General features: G+C 38.2%; 1 protein-coding gene across 5 annotated transcripts in view; it reads left to right on the top strand.

Moving 5' to 3' along the window:
* The first annotated feature begins 4,503 nt into the window (after positions 1-4,503).
* The window catches only part of dazap1 (DAZ associated protein 1), a 19,578-nt gene continuing 3,421 nt past the window's right edge, over positions 4,504-20,660 (top strand). For 2 of the 5 annotated variants that reach the window (XM_032525709.1, XM_032525707.1), the window contains exons 1-11: positions 4,504-4,670; positions 5,857-5,897; positions 7,510-7,676; positions 8,223-8,288; positions 9,470-9,577; positions 9,784-9,832; positions 13,144-13,226; positions 16,365-16,512; positions 16,705-16,737; positions 17,332-17,481; positions 18,763-18,927. In XM_032525709.1, coding sequence (XP_032381600.1) covers positions 4,636-4,670; positions 5,857-5,897; positions 7,510-7,676; positions 8,223-8,288; positions 9,470-9,577; positions 9,784-9,832; positions 13,144-13,226; positions 16,365-16,512; positions 16,705-16,737; positions 17,332-17,481; positions 18,763-18,927 — 1,045 coding nt within the window. In that variant the 5' untranslated portion in view covers positions 4,504-4,635. Of the gene's footprint in view, positions 4,671-5,856; positions 5,898-7,509; positions 7,677-8,222; positions 8,289-9,469; positions 9,578-9,783; positions 9,833-13,143; positions 13,227-16,364; positions 16,513-16,704; positions 16,738-17,310; positions 17,482-18,762; positions 18,928-20,660 lie in introns of all 5 variants that reach the window. The other 3 variants (XM_032525708.1, XM_032525704.1, XM_032525706.1) reach the window with 2 other exon arrangements.

Genomic DNA, 20,660 nt, shown 5'->3' with positions numbered 1-20,660 from the left:
TTAATTATTTGATTTACTCATTAAAGAACTCATTGAAAAACCCTCAAAACACCTTTGAAGACCTCTCAGTAACCTTTAAACCTTCGATGATGTTAATCTCTTTTGGTATCCCAATATTACTTTTTATATTATACTTTTGAGTGTCCTAAAACATTATCAAAGATCTTCCGTTGCAGTTATCTCTCGGCCTCTTTGTTAGACTCTCTCTCATTTATCTCAGTGTTACACAGTTACATTATCACATGCTCTGTTTCATCACAGATGCTCCTTCGCTGTTTCCCCCTTCCCACACAACATGCTGCTGCCCTCAGCATTTTGGAATCGAACTAAAGGGATTGTCCAGCTATCACGAGTCAGAGGGCAGAACAAGTCTTCCATGGGTCAACCAGACTAAGTCCCACATTTCTTATCAGTCTCCTCGGAGTTTCCTTGTGTTTTTCAGTTTACATGCCAATCACATCCTCAAGAACGCAATTAAAGGGAAAAATAGTAGTTACAGAAAATTGTGGTGAAGAAATAGATTGTGTAAATCTTTGATAAAGGAAAATATCTTTGCGGTGTGGAAGAAAGAGTGTTGTCATTTTAGATTATTTCTTCAGTTGTGTGTACTGGAGTACTGTATTTTTTATCTACTCAATGAAGTCTAATGAAATCAATCAAATGTCAGTAAAGTATGGTCACTTTTTTCATGTTATTTGTGTAATATGTTTTAACTGTCTATCAGACACATTACATATTTATTTCATATCATATTTTACAAAAACTATGCTTTTACAAAAAGAACAAACCATGGACAAGGCTTTAATTATTGCAGGCAATCCACCAAATTTAAAGGTGGGGTAGGCATCCTGCCAGAAAATACACACCTCCTCCTGCAGCCCCAAACATTTGCCACAGTAGAAATATGTATGTGTTTAAAGATATTTGCCCCAGTGAAATGTGGAATATCTATAAAATTGAAGGATATAGAGATGTTGCTGTTGAAGTTTTTCAAAACAAAATGCTATTTGTCTCCACTGTATTTGTGTGTGTTTGAGTCATACTAAAATAAAGCAGATCTGTGCCAAACATCTGTTGGTTTATAACACATGGTGACCCATTTACAATGTACACAAATTTATATATTTTTCTGGTTGTCATGTTGGTGTGTGGACCTGGTACCATCGGATCAGATTTGGAGGGAAATCTTCTTGATTACCGTGCTGCTCACAACAGGAAGAGGGTGCTGTTTTTGTTCTTTCAAAGCCAATGGAGTGTTTAAAAAAATAATTTAAGACTGTGAGTTTTGTGGCGGTGGACATTTGTTCATTTAGTAACACTGAGTAGAATTTTAATATACTTGTACTTTACTTGGGCCAAAGTATTTTGGATTTTCACTATTTTATATTTCTACTACTATAACATTTTAGAGAGAAATACTGCACTTTTCATTCCATTTATTTGACAAATATAGTTACTAGTTACTTTTTACATTAGAAAAACACATGCTTATATAATATTTAATACTGTGCTACTAATTTATCAGGTATTTACAAAGGATTAGCCTCTGTACAGACAATAAAATGCTCTTACGTGTAAGTGCTAGTGATGTACAATATACATTCATTAATGTAAATTATTATTATATTCATCAAATGTTTATACTAGTCTATAATAATATAACACTTTGAAAGGAGCCATTCTGCGTAATGTGTACCTTTACTGATTTAAACTGTAGCACGGGTCCACATGAGATTGTAATAAAAAAATATGACCTCCTGATTAGAAAACATTTCATCTGTGTGTGACTTTCATCGATTCACTACCAGACACACTACCAGACGACATAAAGAGTTGCAACTCTATCAGTGGCTTGCAAGCCAAATTGAAAAAGCCAAATTTTAAAAGCTACTCAACTCACTAACCACTGACTCTGCATTTTATTGGTTTTGCTATGTATGCAAATCTCCTTGTGTTAATTTGTCTAACATACTGTACACTTGCTGCTGACATGGTGTGTACCGTACCGCTGTGTGATATTTTGCATTATGTGTCGTGTCTGTTTGCCTAGTTTGTTTAGAGTTTAGTTATGTCTTCCTGCTCTATTTTGACTTTTTATTAACAACACAAGACCTATTACAGACAAGTCGATCTTGTCTGAAACATGATCAAGTGGTTTTTCCCCACATGCATTGTAGTTTGGAAAAAAAACTGTGTTGAAGGACTCCAGTCGCAGTGGAGAGAGTCTGTTATAAATCTTGACACACTGATGTGTGACCTCATTTTGTCCTCCAGACATTTAGTACCCAATGGGAGCTATACATAATAAGCTATAAGCTTGGGGAATACTACTTGATACCTGTGTACTATTTTTATTTTTAATTAGTTAAACAATTATTTCATGAATTAAGCTATTTGACTTTGCATATGAGAGGTAGAAAGACATTATGTGTGTGACTGTGATGGTCTAGTTTTCTTTTCAAAATTAAGTAGTTCACAAAATATTTTCATGTAAATATCTTTTCTCAAAGACCTTGCAAGTGAAGGAAGCAGATTATTTGCCATACTTTCTGATATATGAGTCTGAGAAATGTCCCACTTCTTAGCACCAATATGATCTGGTATGATCTGGGTTTTCTTTCTATCTGAAAACATTTCTTCACTAAATCTGACACAACTGTATTGATGAAAGTTTAGGAAATGTTGAGGCGTTAGTTTGATAAAACATCTTAATAGGATGTTAGAAGGCCGTTCTCCAAAACACAGTCTGTTTTTCTAATACAACATGAGTTTTCCTGTAAAACAGGAAATGAACTCAGAAAATGAAAGGCTTATTGTTTATGTGCACATTTGTATACATAATAAGCTGGAATGTGACAATATGGTTCAGCCCTACAGTTTTAAGCACATTTTTATAAGAGTAGGCTATTTTGTTGATTGGTGATAAAACTTTAACGATCCTCCTGGAAAAACTGGCTCATTGCAGAAGCAAAAAATAACTGCAACTCAAAAGAAAAAACATTATTAAACATAGTAAGTAGCCTAAAATAAGTAAAAATAATTATTCACAACCACAAAGGGCAATGTAAACTGCATTTTTCAGTGGTGGAAAAAGTATTTAAATTATTTACTAAAGTATAGCAATACCACCCATTCAGTTTAAAAAAAAAAAAGTATAGAAGTACTGGGAACAACTGTACTTAAAGTATTAAAAATAGAAGTACTCAACATGCAGAGGCATTCCCTGTCAGTACTGTTGGATTGTTGTATTATCATTGATGCATTAACGTTTAAGCAGGACTTTGATGGTGAAGTTCTTGGTTGACGTGAAACTATTTTTTATCTGCATATAGTTTAACGTATAGCATTGTGTTATATTTTATGAAGTTTATTTTGTGTATAAAATGTTGATGTATGAAGGAAACTAAAGCTGTGAAATAAGTGTAGTGCAATAAAAAGTATGGAAACACTGGAATGTCATGGAGTGTAAAATAGTATAAAATATACTTCAAATTTGGACTCAAGTACAATACTGTGGTAAATGCAAGTACATTACTTAGTTACGTTCAACTATTTACCTCACTTTGAATTGGTAAATACCAGTTAGTACCATTAAATCTTTTGTAATTGCCGTTAATGTATAAACGTGACAGTGAGTGAAAATGTGTGAATTGTGAAGATGTTTCCTCATAGTGTTTAATTTACATTTCCTTTCATTCTTCATATCTGTTTTGTTGTCTCTATCATGTTTTAAATGTCACTGTTGCTTGTCGCTTGTTGGTGTTTTATCAACTCAGCCAAAGAGTGGATGTCATGTGATCAGCAACGGAAATGTAATGATTGGATATGCAGGAAATGTCTTGTGCACATTCATACAACTAGAAGGCCACCCTCTGTTTTTAGATGCCTGGATGCACATTAGGACCTTTGTTCAAGGCCACTGGCCAAATTTTTCAATTTTGAAATATATTCAGATAGCAATTTACTAATTCTCATGGTAAAATTTGGTAAAAGGTGTAATATTTTTTTTAACTTTAGCCGTAGTCTACATCATGTTCAAACTGAGCAAGGAAAAAATTGATTTAAATGCATCACTTCGAGGTGGAATGCAATAAGATGAAAACCTCTCTCGAAAGAAATCTTTACTGTTTTAATAAATAAGTAACATAATATAATAATGCTCCAAACAGGATGAAAACTATTGAATCTGGTTAACACATTAAGTTTTCTTTTATCCCACCATGAGCCTTGTAATCAGGCCACACTTTAGATATGTATTCTGTTATAAACCCATAGCTGTGTGCTTTTCTTCCATAATTTATTGTTTTTAGGGCCGTTCTGTTTCTTTACCAGGTGTTCCTTGTAAAAATAATTCCCTGATAGGAATGCTTAATGAAGTAATAAAAAGACCCGGGTGTAAAGCATTTAGATACTCCAGTGGGATAGTTAAAAATAGTAAAGGGAGTGAGTGAGAAGAGACTGGTTGAGTGTAATGTTCCTTTAACGACCGCTGCCCCCTGTAGCGTCGTCATTGCGCAGAACAGTTTGAACCAAAAAGCGGAGTGACCTTCCTCCGCTCTCAGTCTGAGTGAGAGGGGCAGCACTGAAGCAATAAGCCGGTCACAGCTCCTACAGTCCCCCGCTTTAGCCTCAGAAATGAACAACAACAACTTAGTCGGAGATGAAGTTGGGTAAGATCCATTTCACAAAACCTTCCACTGCGAACGAACGTATCTGTGTACTGCATCGAAACTTATAATTAGCGTGCTCTCTGGTCAAGCTGTCATTTGACAGCTAACGTTAGCTAGCAAGCTAAGCTAGCTGTAGTAATTTAGCGAGATCGTTAGCCCAAAAAAAACGGCCAAAAAGTGAAAGTAGTCATCAATTAGCTTAGTTGTTTCTGTTATTGCTTACATCGAAATGTACAGTGTGTGCCTGGAGTACTGCCACTTAGCTTGTCACAGGAATGTCTGAAAGTGCACTTACTTATTTCAGTGTTGTTTTCAGTTAGCTCGAAGCACCTGAGCTAGCTTAGCTAACGCTTGCCAGCGAAGCGAAAGACTCCTCTTCTTTACTTCGCCAAAGCGAGGACATTTAGCGGGCACTGCTAGAGGATGGAGCACGAACCCTCCACTTTTATCCCAGCCGTTACATTCGTCACTGAAGTGTTTCAGCAGTTATATTGATCATTAATAAACTCGCTAGCTAGTTTGATATTAGTGCCGCTTAAACTGCCGTTAAACTTCCAGTGTTGCAACCAACATTCGAGTTCACCGGTCCGTATGCAGTGAGCCGAGCAGCCGCTCTCCAGATCTCTGCTCTGACTGGAACGCAGCTTTACTCGGGGTTTCAGTGGTGAAGGCTGGAGATTGAGGTAGACAGTGGCTGCTGCAGCTTCTGCAGTCAGTTTGTCTGCTGAGTGCTGTTTTAGCTTGCTAAATGCTATGGCTCTGTCCCGGGATAACTTACGTGGCAGGAGGTTTTTTAAAAAGACCGTTACTGTCGAGGCCATTGCAGGCAGTGTTTGAAGACCAAAGTGACATCCGCGAACAGGACTGTACCTTAACATGGGTTACATTAAACACGGGCATTTAAACGGAAGCTGTGTGTCCGGCGTTAGTGGCAGCGTTGCCTCACATAGTGTAATATCTGTGTACTTAGCTCTTCAGTCAGCTGTAGCGTTGTTATGGCTCTGAAACTGTGCTGCCAATCTTCTCATCTGTCTGTTTTCAGTCTTTTAAGGCCTTTGGACAGGCAAATTGTCCCCACGCGTGTTATCATGCTTTTATATGTGACTTCTATACTAGATTAACATTTACTTTGACTCCAAGGGATGATCAATGACTGACTCAATGGTCTTTTATCTACTCTTGTCAGGAAACTTTTTGTCGGTGGATTGGACTGGAGTACCACACAAGGTAGGTCACACTGTTTAACCTGTAAAGGCTTGGTCACTTCATGCACACAGTTGTTAATGAATAGGAATTTGTCGAGGCGACACTGATGTAGCTGCATGGAGTTATTATCAGACTGGAGGTCAAACTCTTTATTGATTATCGAGTCATATTTAGCAATGAAATACAGATTAGAGCTGGGCAATATTATTTAAACACAAATTTTTGTATTCTTAGTCCTGCATTGATGTCAATATGAAGTATAAGGTGTTGTGCATATGACAGTGGTTGTTTTCATACAATAATGTAAATAAAGGTGTAAGATGGTCTAGCAGATGTAGTCTTGCCTATTTATTCTTTTATCAGACGTTACCTTAGTGAAATTATTGTTTTGTTTATATTATGATTTGCTAATGTCACACTGTTACAGTTACTAATTCCGGATAATATCAAGTGTTGTATGATGATATTGATGTATGACATGGGCTGTACATTTATAAAATATCAAATCCCTGTTATTATTATGTTGATATGCTATGAAATTAAGAAGAAATGTGTTATAATGCAATGCTATGGTCCTGCAGAAAATACCAGATTAGTGCAGCTGTACGGTTTATTTTTTTAGTCTGTTGTTTGCAGTGTATTCTTGCAAATATTCCAAGATGTGTCTTCCAGACAGTGTTAGAATCTGTCTTGTTTTGGCCACTGTTCCACTTTATTAAAGCAGTCATTGTTGGGAATATGTCATTGGGATTTTTGGTATGTTCTCCCTTTTCACATGGCGTAACTAATCATCAGTTGCAAACTGCAAACACTGGTGGGGGAGACTACAAACTTGTTCTACACTGTGTGTGCGTGTGCGCGTGTGCGTGCGCGTATGCGCACATGCATTCCCCTCCCCAGATTTGCCCAGAGATGGTCTAGTTTGTCTAAAGCCCTTTACCGTTGCATGCTTGGTTGGTCATTGTGTAACTTTTGAACAAGGGCTGGCCTGTTAACAGCACGTTAATATTAAGATCTGAACCACAGTGCGGCATAACGCTGAGCTTGTTTTCCCAGCTGATGCCCCAGGGTTTCCCAGCAATGAGAACAGCATTTACAATAACTCCAATGTGGCTCTTCATTTGTTCAAACTTGCACGCTTTGCTGCTGTGGTTGTGTGCAGGCGTTACAGTAGTTAGGTGTATATTTGGTGCTATTAACATGAAAGTGTGTCAGTGCTTTGATTGTTTGTTAGAAATATTAATCTGTGACTTGAATGTCACTGCACAGTGTTTTTGTGTTCCACATTAAAAACAAAGGTAAAATTTCCAATGTTCAGCCATAAGACAGAATCAAGGTCACTGGCTGACTTGTAGTGTCCTCTTTGTAATTACATGGAGTGGTGCTTGTGTTTCTTCCCCACACCAGGTTGTAAGTCCAGGTTGTATTGCTGAAAATATTTTGTTAGCACCATTCATCATAATGAATGCACGAGTTCTATGAATCATGACTAGGTACACTTTTTATATTCAGGAGGCAAACTGGACTAAGTTTTAAATTAAAATATAATTCCGCATTTGTATTGTTGTATGTTTCTGTGCTTATTGTTTTACCAAGCACCGCTGTTATGTCATTATTTTTTTTCACTTTTCAGAGACACTTAGAAACTACTTCTCACAATACGGGGAAGTAGTAGATTGTGTCATAATGAAGGACAAAACTACAAATCAGTCGCGAGGCTTCGGCTTTGTCAAATTCAAAGACCCCAATTGTGTACGGACAGTGCTGGAGACAAAGCCGCATAATCTTGATGGAAGAAATGTGAGTATTTTAAATCAAAGAAGCAGATAGTCAAATCAACCCGAGTAATCTGCCTGTGCTTTGTGTGAGGAATGTGAAAAACCTCCATACTGTGTTTCACCATCCAGAGTAGTTAGAAGTTATTCAAGGAGAAGCACAGTTTTACTTGCCTGCAGACATTAGTACAGATGATGCACAAAGTATTGACATTTGATTTCCCAACAAGACTTACCTGTTTAAAGTAAAATTAGGAAAACTGACAGTTGAACCTGAATTCCTTCGAGGTAGCTTAAAAAAAAAAAAAAAAATTAGTTGTTAATCTTCTCTTCAGCATTGATGCTTCTATAAAGTCAGCTCACCTAAAATTACATAATTTCACATTTGTTCAGTTGAAGGAGGCGGAGAAGGGCATTGCTTTTTTTTATTGGCCACATTGTTCAGTTAATGTCAGTACATATTTTAGGCGAGTCAATATACTGTGTATGTTATTGATTCAATGAAGGACATTTAAAGGTGTCTTTTATTTGGGGCTAATGTCAAATGTTTTCTCTCTCTCTCTGTGGTCAGATTGACCCGAAGCCATGCACTCCCAGAGGAATGCAACCTGAAAAGTCTCGAACCAAGGAGGGCTGGGTAAGAGTAATCTGATTTCTACTGGCTAGGCTAGGTGTTTCTGCTGGAATAAGACTCAGGCTGTCAGTCTTACCATCCCCTTCTCCTGAGGTTGAACTCTTTACGGGCCATGAGGAGACCTTGAGCTTCATTTGTAAAAACCCTCTGACTATAACCTACATTTTGTTTCTTCATAAGTGCATTAAAAAAATCAGAGTGCACAGCCTTCATACCTTTGAGAATGTTTGAAATCAGTTTTAGGTTTTGATGAATTACAGAAGCATTAAATAATCTATGATTTGAATCAATATATATTTGTTGTCAAGGGACAATAGAAGAAGATAATTGGTACAGCTTACACTGGTTTAAGATTGACACGTATGGTCACATTTTCCCAGATGTAACAAAAATGAATAATGCAGAGGTCATACAGTAGGCCTGTATCACTAAACTGGGATTATAACAACACCAAGAGCAGTTTTTTAATTTAATTTTGAAGATTTCTTTCTTTCTTAGTTTATACATGTTGTTCTTGTAATTGTCCTTTCTCATTGAATAAAACTGAGAAATCACAAGTAAAACTAGAGATGAGGAAGAAAGTCTGGTACAGAAAATTGCTTTCAGCAGTGAATTTTTGAAAGGTAGCAATTTCTGCAGCCACTTGGGTAATTTGTGGGTTGATAAACAAGCCACTGCAGATCTATTATAGTCATTTTGCCCCTTTGGGCAGCGAAGGTTTTAGTTATTGCACCTTTGCAGTCAATTAAAAAAAGTATACATACACATGTTTGGCTGTAAGCATAAATTGTAAACCAGAAGCTTTTATTAATGAGGCCCTTTCCCTCCTACTGGAATTCCTTTAACTGACTTTAAGGAGCTGCTACTTAATGTTTTACTAACAAAGCAGAAGATGTAATTGTTAAAAAGCATTGTTGTAAGCAGCCTCTAGCCTATGCAGCATGAGTGCAGTGAACAGCAATGGTGAAAATGCTTAGTTGTGGAGAGTAAGTGGAGGAAGCCGTGCTCTGTGATCTGTGCAGACTAGTGTTTGCATTGACATGACATGTTAAGAATTATACCTCAGGGCAAGAGGAGAACCTAATTTCTTCTGCACTGTCTGAATAGATGATGGCTAACTGGCCCCTTCCGAGAGTGACTCTTTAACAGAAATTGAAATCCATACACTCCCTGTTTTCTTTCAGAAGGGCAGCAAAGCCGATAGCAATAAATCAAAGAAGATATTTGTAGGTGGAATCCCCCATAACTGCGGCGAGCCTGAACTCAGGGACTATTTCAATAGATTCGGAGTGGTGAGTATTGCCAAGTGCCTAATGCAGTTCATATCGTCATTAAGACTGCTTGAATGGATGTGACATTGAAAAGGGTCAATACTACAGTATAAAAATGAAATTTAGTGGGATGAGATAGGAATTGTGGCAGAATATTTAAGTGTAGTAAGAACAGACCCTGTCTGGTTTTCTAAATGGAGCCACTGTTTCCTTTTGTCCCATTCAAGGTCACAGAGGTGGTAATGATCTATGATGCGGAGAAGCAGAGGCCCCGAGGTAAAAGCTGATCCCGTTTTTTTTCTCCCCTCTCCATACCTTACCATCTTAAATCTCATGACAAACTATTCGGGCCCAAAGAGAAAAAGCCCTTTCAGCCCCAGATATTCCATTTTAGTTTAAACGCTCTCACCCATAACAGGAGTTTTATAAGTGGTGAAGATGCACAATAAAGCACAAAAGCACGTTGGATTAAATCTCGTACATTGTCACCACAGCATACAATTAACTGGAACTTGACATTTCTAGAGGTGGAGTGAAAAGCTTAGTGAAATGCAAAATACATGGCTCTTCTGTGAAATATATGGTATTCTTAAACAGGCACTAATCCAGTACCTTCAGTTGATGTGATGGTTATACAGTGTTCGCAATGTTACATAAATGTAATTTGACAAATTAATTAATAGTAGGTTGCACCTTAAAACCCTCATGTCAGCCCTTGTCACATGTGTTCAAATCTCCAAGTTGTTTTCAGAAATCGGGCTTTGATTTAAACTGATGCAGTGTCCTTCATGACCTTGTGTGACAACATGAGTCTGTTCCACGGACCCAACTCTACTCCGTTAAATAGGCGGAGCAAGGAGAGAAGTTACCTTAAAAGCCTTTAGTCAAGAATATTAGTTAAAAAAACGACTGGTTTCAACCTCACAGGGTCTTCATTGGGGCAGATATAGTAAGGTTATTCTCAAGAGCACTGATTTTACGGCTTCATTCTTTCAAATATATTGTTTTGTCTGATTCAAACAGCTCAGTGATTCATTTAGATTTATTTGAGGATGTATGAAGAATTTCTAGGTTTAAGTCCACTAGCATCTGGTGTGTCAAAGGATAGGTTATGTCTTAAAACAATAGCAAACTGCCCATATGATCATTTAAAGCTGTTAAAAGATCAATTTCTAACATGTTTCCACTGTATTAAGTGCCTCCAACTTATTAAATGCAAAAGGCGTTGTGGAAAGGAAATCACTAACTAAAGTAGAGAAGGCAGGTTGCAGGAATGTAGGTGCTCCAAAAAATACAGTACTTGTATCACAACATGCCACTGGCATATTGAGAACAGTTGGAGGGGGGGGATTTGTCCTTTATACGCTGAAGATGAATATTACATCGTTGTCACCAGAACAATGAAACCAGTTTAAAAGGTTTTACTTTGCGATTTTAAAAGGCTCTCTAACCTATTTCCTGACAGTAGAAAAAAGACAGACATTTACAATTTCACAAGAGTTTGTCCATTTAATCATAAATGTATCATGGGTTCCTGACATGTGCCGATGCTTTTAGCATGGATGGCCTCACTGGGAATCAGACCCTGTGCCACCGGCAGTGTTAGTGTCAGAGTCTGCCCGCTGACTTACAGCTGGTTCATCTGTGTTTGTCCTACATACCAATGATGCAGCTGCCACTGCCCCCAACATGTATTACAGTACTGCTCTTCCTTCAAAACCCCCATTCATTCTCTCTTGGGAGCAACCCAGCATAGTTTGTCATTGGAGTTTAACATGCAGTAGTACACCAGTAACAACCATTACATAATCTTTAATAGTATAAACTGTTTATTTTACTAAAACCATTAGACTTTCTAATGTTGGAATAAGTTTTCTTTGCCTTGATTTAGATGTAACTGAATTATGTATCCTAAATGGTGTAGTATGTGTTTTCCCATAATGTAGAAAGTTAAGTATTTTTGTAAGTAAGCCCTTTCTATTTTTCTTTCCTCTGTCCCCTTCTCTTTGTGAATGGTTTGAATGTGATTAACGGTGTCTCTTAAGATTTGTCTTTTCTCCTTTAGGTTACTGTGCATTGACTGGTAGCACAAAGGTACAGGCCAAATGTAAAAGCATCCAAATTCTTCACTTGGTCAAAATGGGGTGTGTACAAAGTCGCATCAAAGAGTTTGATGATGATTTATCACCAGGTTATTTGAGTTTTAGTTGAATAGTAATGGAGCAACAGTTTGAAGTTTTCATTCTTAAAACATAAGCATGTTGACACGCATCCTCTGAAAGGTTGTTATTTCTATCTGATATTGACATAATCATAGTAAATATTAGAGCAAACAGAACGTAAAAATTGAATCCCTTTAAATCCAATGTTTGATTAATGTCTTACAAGAGTTCAATACTATAATCAGATCATTTGAAATAGCATAATTTAAAGAGAGGATAAATGATTAGGGCGATTATTCGATTATCAAAATAGATATCATTTATAAATCACATTTATTAAATTCTTTTTTTCTGTTCTTTGTCTAGTAGTGCGAGTAAAGTTTTATTTTCCGCTCATGAAATGGTTTTTTTGTAACACATTGGTTTCCTTTTTATTTTTAGATTAAGCATGGGTCATTGACAGATGTTATTAATAGCAATAGATCATGAGGCTTGGGAATGCTTGGCATGGTACAAGAGGTCTTTAAAATTGCAGTTGTCTCGTAGGACCTTTAATTGGATTCAGGTTATGTCCCCAAGTAGAGATGTGCACACAACCCAATTCTGCTATCGTGCAAAGTTAATCAAATTGAAAGTAGATCACTGCAGTGCTGTGGCCTGCTAACGCTCTGAAAAGTTATGTTACAGATAGTCAGATGAGTTTACTGAGCCAAAATGTTGGACCAAAAAGTTTTCGATGAACTTTGTACATCCCCCATGAAGCTCTTGATCAAAATCAGCAACTCTTCACTTTGGGAAACCAGTTGTGGCCTATATCTTTGTGTTACCGTTGTGAGCAATACTTTAATTGTCCATTTAGGCTTATCCTGGCTGACTCAAAAGTAAAATACTAAATTTGGGAAAGCTTGGAGACAGCTTTAGGCATTCTACAGTTTGTTTCTCCATATTTTTGTGATGCATTAACAATGGCTGCTGCGAGTCTGTGCTCCACAGCAATATACCAAGGGACAGATCAAGGTGGGGTTTGGATGAAACAGCATGAAGTAACAGAATATAGTATTGGTTCAATTGACATTTGTCAATGTGGATCAAAGGATGGAAGATGGACTTCATTGGCCTTTTTTATGTGACATTTCACGTTAAATCAAATGCTGCACTCATCATACTTCATGTTTAGCAGTTAAGCAGTCCTGTATTGTTATCTTCACAAAATATTTCACTGCACAGTAAAGAGAAGTTTCCTTCAATCCCCCAGGCTTTAGTCTTGGATTTGTGTTGTTCTGCAAGTCTGCGACATCATCCGAACCCCAGGAGCCTCTTGCTCAGTCTTGACGGATCCTCACTCTGCTGAAGCCCAATACTGTTCTTCATCTTGTGTTGTCACAACCCCCCTGCTACCTTGATTCACTCTTGGTCGTTGGCTAGGTTTTGGATTTATTACTTTCGAGGCCGAACAATCAGTGGACCAGGCTGTCAACATGCATTTTCACGACATCATGGGCAAAAAAGTGTGTAGTTGTAGTTTTATTTTACCCTTAAGATCAAACAGAGGCTTGGGCGACGGAGTGAGAATTATACTATGATGCTGTTTGTTCAGGCTATTTCTTTATTTTCCAGTGGCTTCCCATTAGTGACTGCAGCATCATATAACACAAAGGTAGCCTTTAATCAAATGATCAGGCCACCAACTAATTTACTAATCATATAATTATTAATATTACAATTATAATTATTATTATTAATAATATATTTTGTTTTTAACACATACACCCTCATATTTATTGCTATGACTTGTAGGTTGTAGAGGCACACTGATCCTTTTACTAATGCTGTTATATTACGTAACTATAGTCGCCTAAGGCTTTGTTTAAATTGACCACTCCTTTAGGATGTCTTCAGTGCATTAGATTGTACTTAAAATACTGTGGTTACATTATTATTTGGTTTTTGATATTTAAAATATAATAAAGCTAAAGTCCAAAAGTTTCAAAGTTGACAGAATTTCCCTGATTATAAATCACCTAAAGGATTGGTCCAATCAATTCTGTTTCTTTTGTTTTCTGATATTTTGTTGGCAGGTCACTTACACGTCAACATATTGTTTTCTTTTTCTTGGTTTTTCAAAAGTTAAAGAAAAAGCTCAACTCAGTGACCTCAGTTGAAGAATCTCCATACTGTGTCCCTAAAAAAACAAAAGACTGTTTTCTCTAAAATGCTGCTCAGGATGAGACACGAGTCGCACAGTAATATTTGCATGTCACTTCTTAGTGTTTGTTTTAACTCAGCGGGTGTACCAGATGGATAGGGTTTACTGCGCAAAGACATTTCAGATTGCATCAGGTAAGCTGTTTATCCAGGAAAAAGCTAAATTCATTGTGGTGTTATATTTAAGCACACCTCCTAACCTTCTGGCAGTCCTTGTATTGCTCTATTGCATGAAGCAAACACCACCCACCTGGCACCTCAGCTGAGTAAAACAAACCATTAAAAAAAAAATAAAGTACTACTTGGTACATATCTAGCTATGATGTGTTCAGACACTTTTAAAGGCACTTTTAAAGCTCCTATTCATTAACAGCCCCTCTTTTCCCCTATAGAGAAATTTTTTAATTAGCAGCTTTTAACCACTCTGCAGAGATACCAGAAGATAGGCAGTCTCCTTTCAGCCCTCACTAAATATTTGTGGACGTAAGAAAATGATCAAAGTCAAACATAGTGTAGTCAGTCATATCATCATATCACGTTTCTGTAGGTGACGCTGTCTTTTGTCTGTTTTCAGTTGTGGCAATTTTTAAGAAGTATGTTTGGAACCTTTTGTGCCTTTATTTGAGAGTGGTCAGTAGAGAGATGACAGAAAATAAGGGGAGATCGAGATATGGTGAATGACATTGAACAGTTGAACCAGGGATGTTGCGGTTTGTTGTCGGCACCTTAAACCACCCGAACCCTGGGGCGCGCCTCCTCTCTTTATTCCAAACAAACTATAAATAAAAGCATGTTATTTTCTTGTGTGCCAATTACTTTTTTTGGTTGTTTTCTTTAGACAAGGAAATGTAAAAGCTTTCCTAAACTGGATTTAGGCTGGATTTTTGTTAAATTAATCAATTTTATTGAGTAGCAACACAAGCCATTTTAATTGAAATGTAACTGATTATAACATTAAAAAGATAAACCAAATCCCATTTCCTTGGTATATGATTCAGCCCAACCTGTATACTCTCCAGTGGTCCCCGCCCCCCTTGACTTTGCCCTGGTTTCCAGCAGGAATCAAGGCTTGACTTAATCCATTGTTCTTGACTTGACATTACCTTACACTGGGACTTGAGGGAGGTTGGGAGATACGAGCTACAAAATTAGAAATTGGAGCACATCAAACTGTGGAACAAATCCCAGTTCTGCTGTTGGGGACTGTACAGAAGTCATGGTATCCATCACTCGTCGCTGTGATGCCCATGGGAGAAAGGGCTCAGGTAGCTGCTGGTGGCGGCGAGGCCGCTGCCGGAAACATGTGCATGTAATTAGGTCGACAGAGAAGGAAGAGGGGAGGCTAGGGAAGGTGGCAACACCTTAAAGCGGCGAGGAATTTGATTCGTTTTCCTCCTGCAAGGTGACCCCAATAACTCAACCCCTCAGTCTATTTCTGGTTGCCCCCCCTTAGTCTCAGCCTGTTTCTTTGCTCTGGTTAACGGCTGGTAGCTTTGCCTAGTTGCAGGAAGGACTTTTGTTTTTGTTTTTAGGGCAATACAGACTCATGGCATTAAACTATTACAGCGAAATGAGCATGACATGAAAGTCCAATTGGAGTAATTGATGGATATAGTCAGTTTGCTGAGTGTTAATAAAGTACACTTATCGGGAATTACTGACTTACACTGTCAATTCATTATTATAATTGAATTATTAAAAAGAAAATCTTGAGATCACCACTTTACCTTTTGAGGTTTTAGTTGAATAAAGACAGTGTCCTTCTGCAGCCATTTGACATTATATTGAGGTCAAAGTGTATCAGTCCGTTGTACTTATTTAAAAAGAAAATTCTGACCTTTGACACAGTATGAAAATTCAATTTTAGATTGACTGAAAATACTGTTTATTTGTACTATCTGCATGTTTACCTTTTATATATCATGTTAGAACTGAGATACAAATTTCTCTCTACATTCGTCCCCCCCCCCCCCCCCCCCCCCCCCCAAACTTATTACAAATGAAATAGAAATGAGATTCTTTATAAGCCCTAAACGGAGAAAGGTAAGTCATGACCTTCCATTAGATGTCTTTATCATAGATAGGGCAATTAATTTGAGGAAAAAAAAAATCTATGTTTCTCAGGTACATTTTAAGAGTCTGTAATTTGGAGATGATGCACTTAAATTTATTTTTTATAATTTATTATATTTGCATTATGATTTTGGCCACTGTGAAATTCCTGCTTGATAATTAGTACCTGAGACACATAGCTGCACAGCTCTCTTGGCTACTCAATAATATTAGGTTATATAGTTGCCCCACATTATTCTAATAAACATAAAGTGAACTGGCCCAATGTTGAGATTAATAATTATTGGTAGGACAGGTCTGTCTAGGTGAGGGACTTGATGGCCCTTATACTGGTTCTGCCAAATGTACCCTCCTTGTCCTTTGTCCAGGTGGAAGTGAAGAAGGCTGAACCTCGTGACAGCAAAGCTCCTGGCCAGCTTGGCCCCGGCCAGTGGGCAACCAGGGGCATCTTGAGTGCAGCTAATGGTTGGACAGCACAACCTGCCCAGGGCTGGCAACAGCCTTACGGGGCACAGGGTGAGTGGGAAAGTGTGACAGCAGAGCAAGTAAGGCTCCCTGTTCAGAGGAAAACCCCAAAGTAACTGTTTGAGTGTGCTTTAACATTAACTTGGATACACGGTCAGGTTAAATGTTAACTGGATCATATGAACATTTAACATTTCATTTATTGTCCCAAGTCTAAAGGTTTTTTTTTTTCTCTTCCTGAAGGAGTGTGGGTGTCGACAACTGGCCAGCCCATAGGTAGGTGTATCTTTTCTTACCATTTTAGAAAATGTGTTGTTTTTCAGATGTTACAAAACTGGTAATTGATCAAACAGATAGAAAGATTTAGGGTCTTTGCCATGTGATCAAGTGCTTATATTGGAACACTTGTGTCACAGAACTGGGCATGCACTATGTGTGGCCATTAGGCTGATGACAGTTGTGATAACAGTACGTGTTATCACTGATTCATAATGGCTGAGGCTGTTGATAATTTGCTGCTTGAGACAGATGGTGGCCTTGAATAGATTCCAGCCTCCCTCTGCTATTGGTCAGGCTCAGTTTCATATCACCACCTCCGGGTTAACCTGCAATGCTCACTGCAGGGTCGGCCCTGTGCTCACTAAGACGATGCTTCAGTTTCATTTAGCTTCAGATTGTGTTATTCAATTTCCGTTTCTTAAACCAGATATTTACCAATTTTCTGTTATTCAGCTGTTTAATAAAATAAACTCAAATTGGTCAGTGCTTCTTTTCATAATTACTGTAGCTGCCTGTGTACTTAATTTCATATATAAAACATATATTTATATAAACATTTCTATAAAATAGATCTGTTCTGTGTTGGAGCAGGCGGGTATGGACCTCAGTTGACAGCAAGCCGCGGAACCCCCACCCAGCCTCCATCACCTTTCAACGCATTCCTGGTCACAACCCCGGCGGGTGGCTTCGCTGCACCTCAGGGCTACCCTCAGCAGGCCTACAGCACAGCACCTCAGTTTGGTCAGTAACACTGACACACTCACTCGTTACACTTTGGAGTTGTTTGTACATCATCATAAAATAATTACAAGTGGTATAGTGGTGCAATGGTTTAACAAGCCCACAGTTCCATTTGTTTTGTAGTTCTTGCGTCAAGTTTTGTTCTGCACATTGGGGAGAAGAAAAACAACCAATTCCAATTTTCTCTCTGTTGTTTGTCGTTTGCATAAATAACATTCTCTTTTTCGGATGTGCTTTTGATGTCCCTCACTTGCATGTCTCACTTAACAGATATGCTTCCATTTTATTAAATGTATCAACACCCCACTGACTCTGAGAGATGCCCCCCACATTATTTCATTCTTCAAGGCTGTTTTTGTTGCGATTAGTGAAGCGTAAGCTGCATAGATGGCTGTTTACATCAGACAAATATTCCACTGTGTATGTGTTTTGCACTTAACCACGTCTACGTTTAGTGATCAAGGCTCCTAGTCTGTCCGAGTGTATCTGTTCCACTACAGGCAGATTCCCCTCACTCGCTGCGGTGGGCAGGGAAATAAAATCAATGAATCAATACATAAACACTGTTGATTGCTGTCCATTTAATCAACATGAAAACCTTTTTGGTTCAGTACATCTCTGGGGTCACTTAGCCTGGTAAAGACAGTTTTTTTATGGTTCGTTTTGGCATGCCTTGTAACATAGCATATGTAAAGGTAACACTGTGAAATGGACAAACTACAATTTAGATCATCAACTCTGAAATAGGTGTGTACATAAATAGTGAATCTATGTCAGGTTAGTCCAGGCAGCTCTGCTGTTGCTGTAGTCAGGGAGGAACCTCCACCTTATCAGACATGGACAGTGTGACCCGCAAATACTCAGAATTTCATGAAATCTTGCTAAAACGCATGGGGGGTGTAGACCTGCAAATGTACCAAGCTGAAATTGTAAATTGTAGACAAAATATTAGGGGGTGGAAAAAAAGTGGGAAAGAAGCCCAAAACTATCGGTTACAAATGTGTTGGTCACTGTTTATAAAAGACATGTTGACGTACAACTTGTATTCTTATTGACTAATATGAAAGATTTGGTGAATTGATTAATACATTGACTTGTATTGGTATTTCTATGATAATGCGGCGTGGTCAACTGGATTAACTAGACAAGACTACTACTACTAGACTAGATTTTTTTGTGTTTCACCCTGGGACACCACCACTGGGGCCTTTGTACTTATACATGAAACATCATCTTTGAAAAAGCAACGGTCATAGAAATGATCTCATTACTCTCCAACAGGTTACAGTTTCGGCACACCCCAAGCAGACCAGTATGCTCCACAGGTTCCTCCTCCACCCAACACTCCAGGAACTGCACCTCTGGGCTTTGCCCCCACCACCACACCAACTCAGGACTTGAGCAAAGCTCCCACTGGGCAGCCTGACTTTCCTTATAGCCAGTATGGTAAGAAAAGCCTTGTGCAATAAGCAGTTTGCTGCCCTTTTCTCTCTCATTTGATTTTTATTTACCCCTCGGCCCTGCCCATCTCCCTGGATATTTTGTTGGGTGCAACTAAAGCTCATTTAAGTGCATATGTACAACTTTTACACAAGCAGGAGCTTGCTCCATTTAGCTTGAGCTGCTCCACATGCATACACGCTTCTTGCATACATGAACCCCTCTGGCTCTGCCTGGAAGATACTTCTGAATTGTCACCATATCCAGGAGTCTTCATCAGTCATTTCTGTCGAGTTTTTCCAGCTGTGCTGTGGAGTGGTAATAAGGTTTGGTAGGTCTTGGTAGGTTTGAATTAGATCATCCTGCCTTGCAATGTTTTTTTTGTTTTGCATTTTTATTTTGTTATTTATTTTCAAGGGATTGCAACCTTTTCCTGACTGACTGTTCTAGACATTTGACTTGATTCAAATATCCCACCTTTTAATTACTCCTTCCTACACCTCTTTATCTTCCTCCCTGTTTATGACTTTGCCAGCTTATTTTCCTTGTCTTGGCACAATAGCCATAGAAGAACACAGCATGACAGTATTGTGCCCGTGAAACCTTATTTCTGGAATCAGGCATGTCCAACCTGCCAAGCTACCTATCAAAAATGTTCAACATGTCCATCAATTTGTGACACCAGAGCTTTGCATGTTTCTCTGCAAAATGTGAACTTTGACTCTCTGTCCGTCTTGATACATGCAGATATTAGCTAGATAGGGCAAGTCATTCTTTTTGGCAATGTGTTTTTCTGGTGGGTGTCTTTGAGCTGGACTGTGTTCCAGGAAAATTATTCATCCTGGATATCTACTGAGCTGGTAAATTCTTGGCCAAATTTCATTCAGCGTGTAGGGATTTGACAAAAAAACATTTCATCAAGTCACTTGTGAAAAATTAGGTGACTTATTAATTCCAGTGACACTCTCTATACTCATAGGACAGAGATACTGTGAAAACTAACCAGCATCCATGGAAAAGTAACAAGTTTCATTCAACACTGAGTCACAGAAACACAAAGTCAGATAAGAGTCAGATGTTCATTCAGAAGCTGCATTCAGTTTTTTGGCTGGCTGGTAATTTTCTTCTGACTTGGCTTGCAGCTGCTTCACACTGCTGGATCTCCATTTACAGCTGTCAGTGTTATCACTGTCAGTCATGACAGGTGCCCATCTGGTTCCTGCATGTGCTTATCTTCCATCCAGCCTTTTGCATTTAGTGTGCGCTGCCTATTTAGGCACTCAGTCCAGGAGTCAAAGTCAGTAATAGCAGAACAGTCTCAAAAAGAAACGCTGGTAATGTTGTGGACACGACCCTTTGCCATGCAAGTTTATGTAACGATAGCAGTAACTGGATATGACATTTTTAACCTGTGTATGATTAGTAATAGCTGCAGTACAACAAATAAAGCAAATTTGGTTTCAGTTAAGTTTGGTTTATGTTAAGTTAGGGAGTTAAAATAGTTCAGTCAAAGTAAACCAGTGGTTTTGCATGTTTTAGATCATTCTTATTTAATAAAATGCCATTTTTTACATGTACCACATATTTTCAATGAATCTACCAGGCAGGCACTGGCTTTGCTTTTGTTGTCCTGTCTCACAATAAACATTTGGTTGACACACTTGGAATCTGGAATATAAAAATTTACGAGAATTTTTGGCAACTTGGGATGTTGAAATGTCCTTAAATGTCCCAATGAC

Source organism: Etheostoma spectabile, chromosome 9 (genome assembly GCF_008692095.1).
Source record: "Etheostoma spectabile isolate EspeVRDwgs_2016 chromosome 9, UIUC_Espe_1.0, whole genome shotgun sequence".
Lineage (NCBI taxonomy): Eukaryota > Metazoa > Chordata > Actinopteri > Perciformes > Percidae > Etheostoma > Etheostoma spectabile.
Note: the sequence above shows the minus strand (reverse complement) of the source record. Positions and strands in the feature narration are given on the sequence as shown.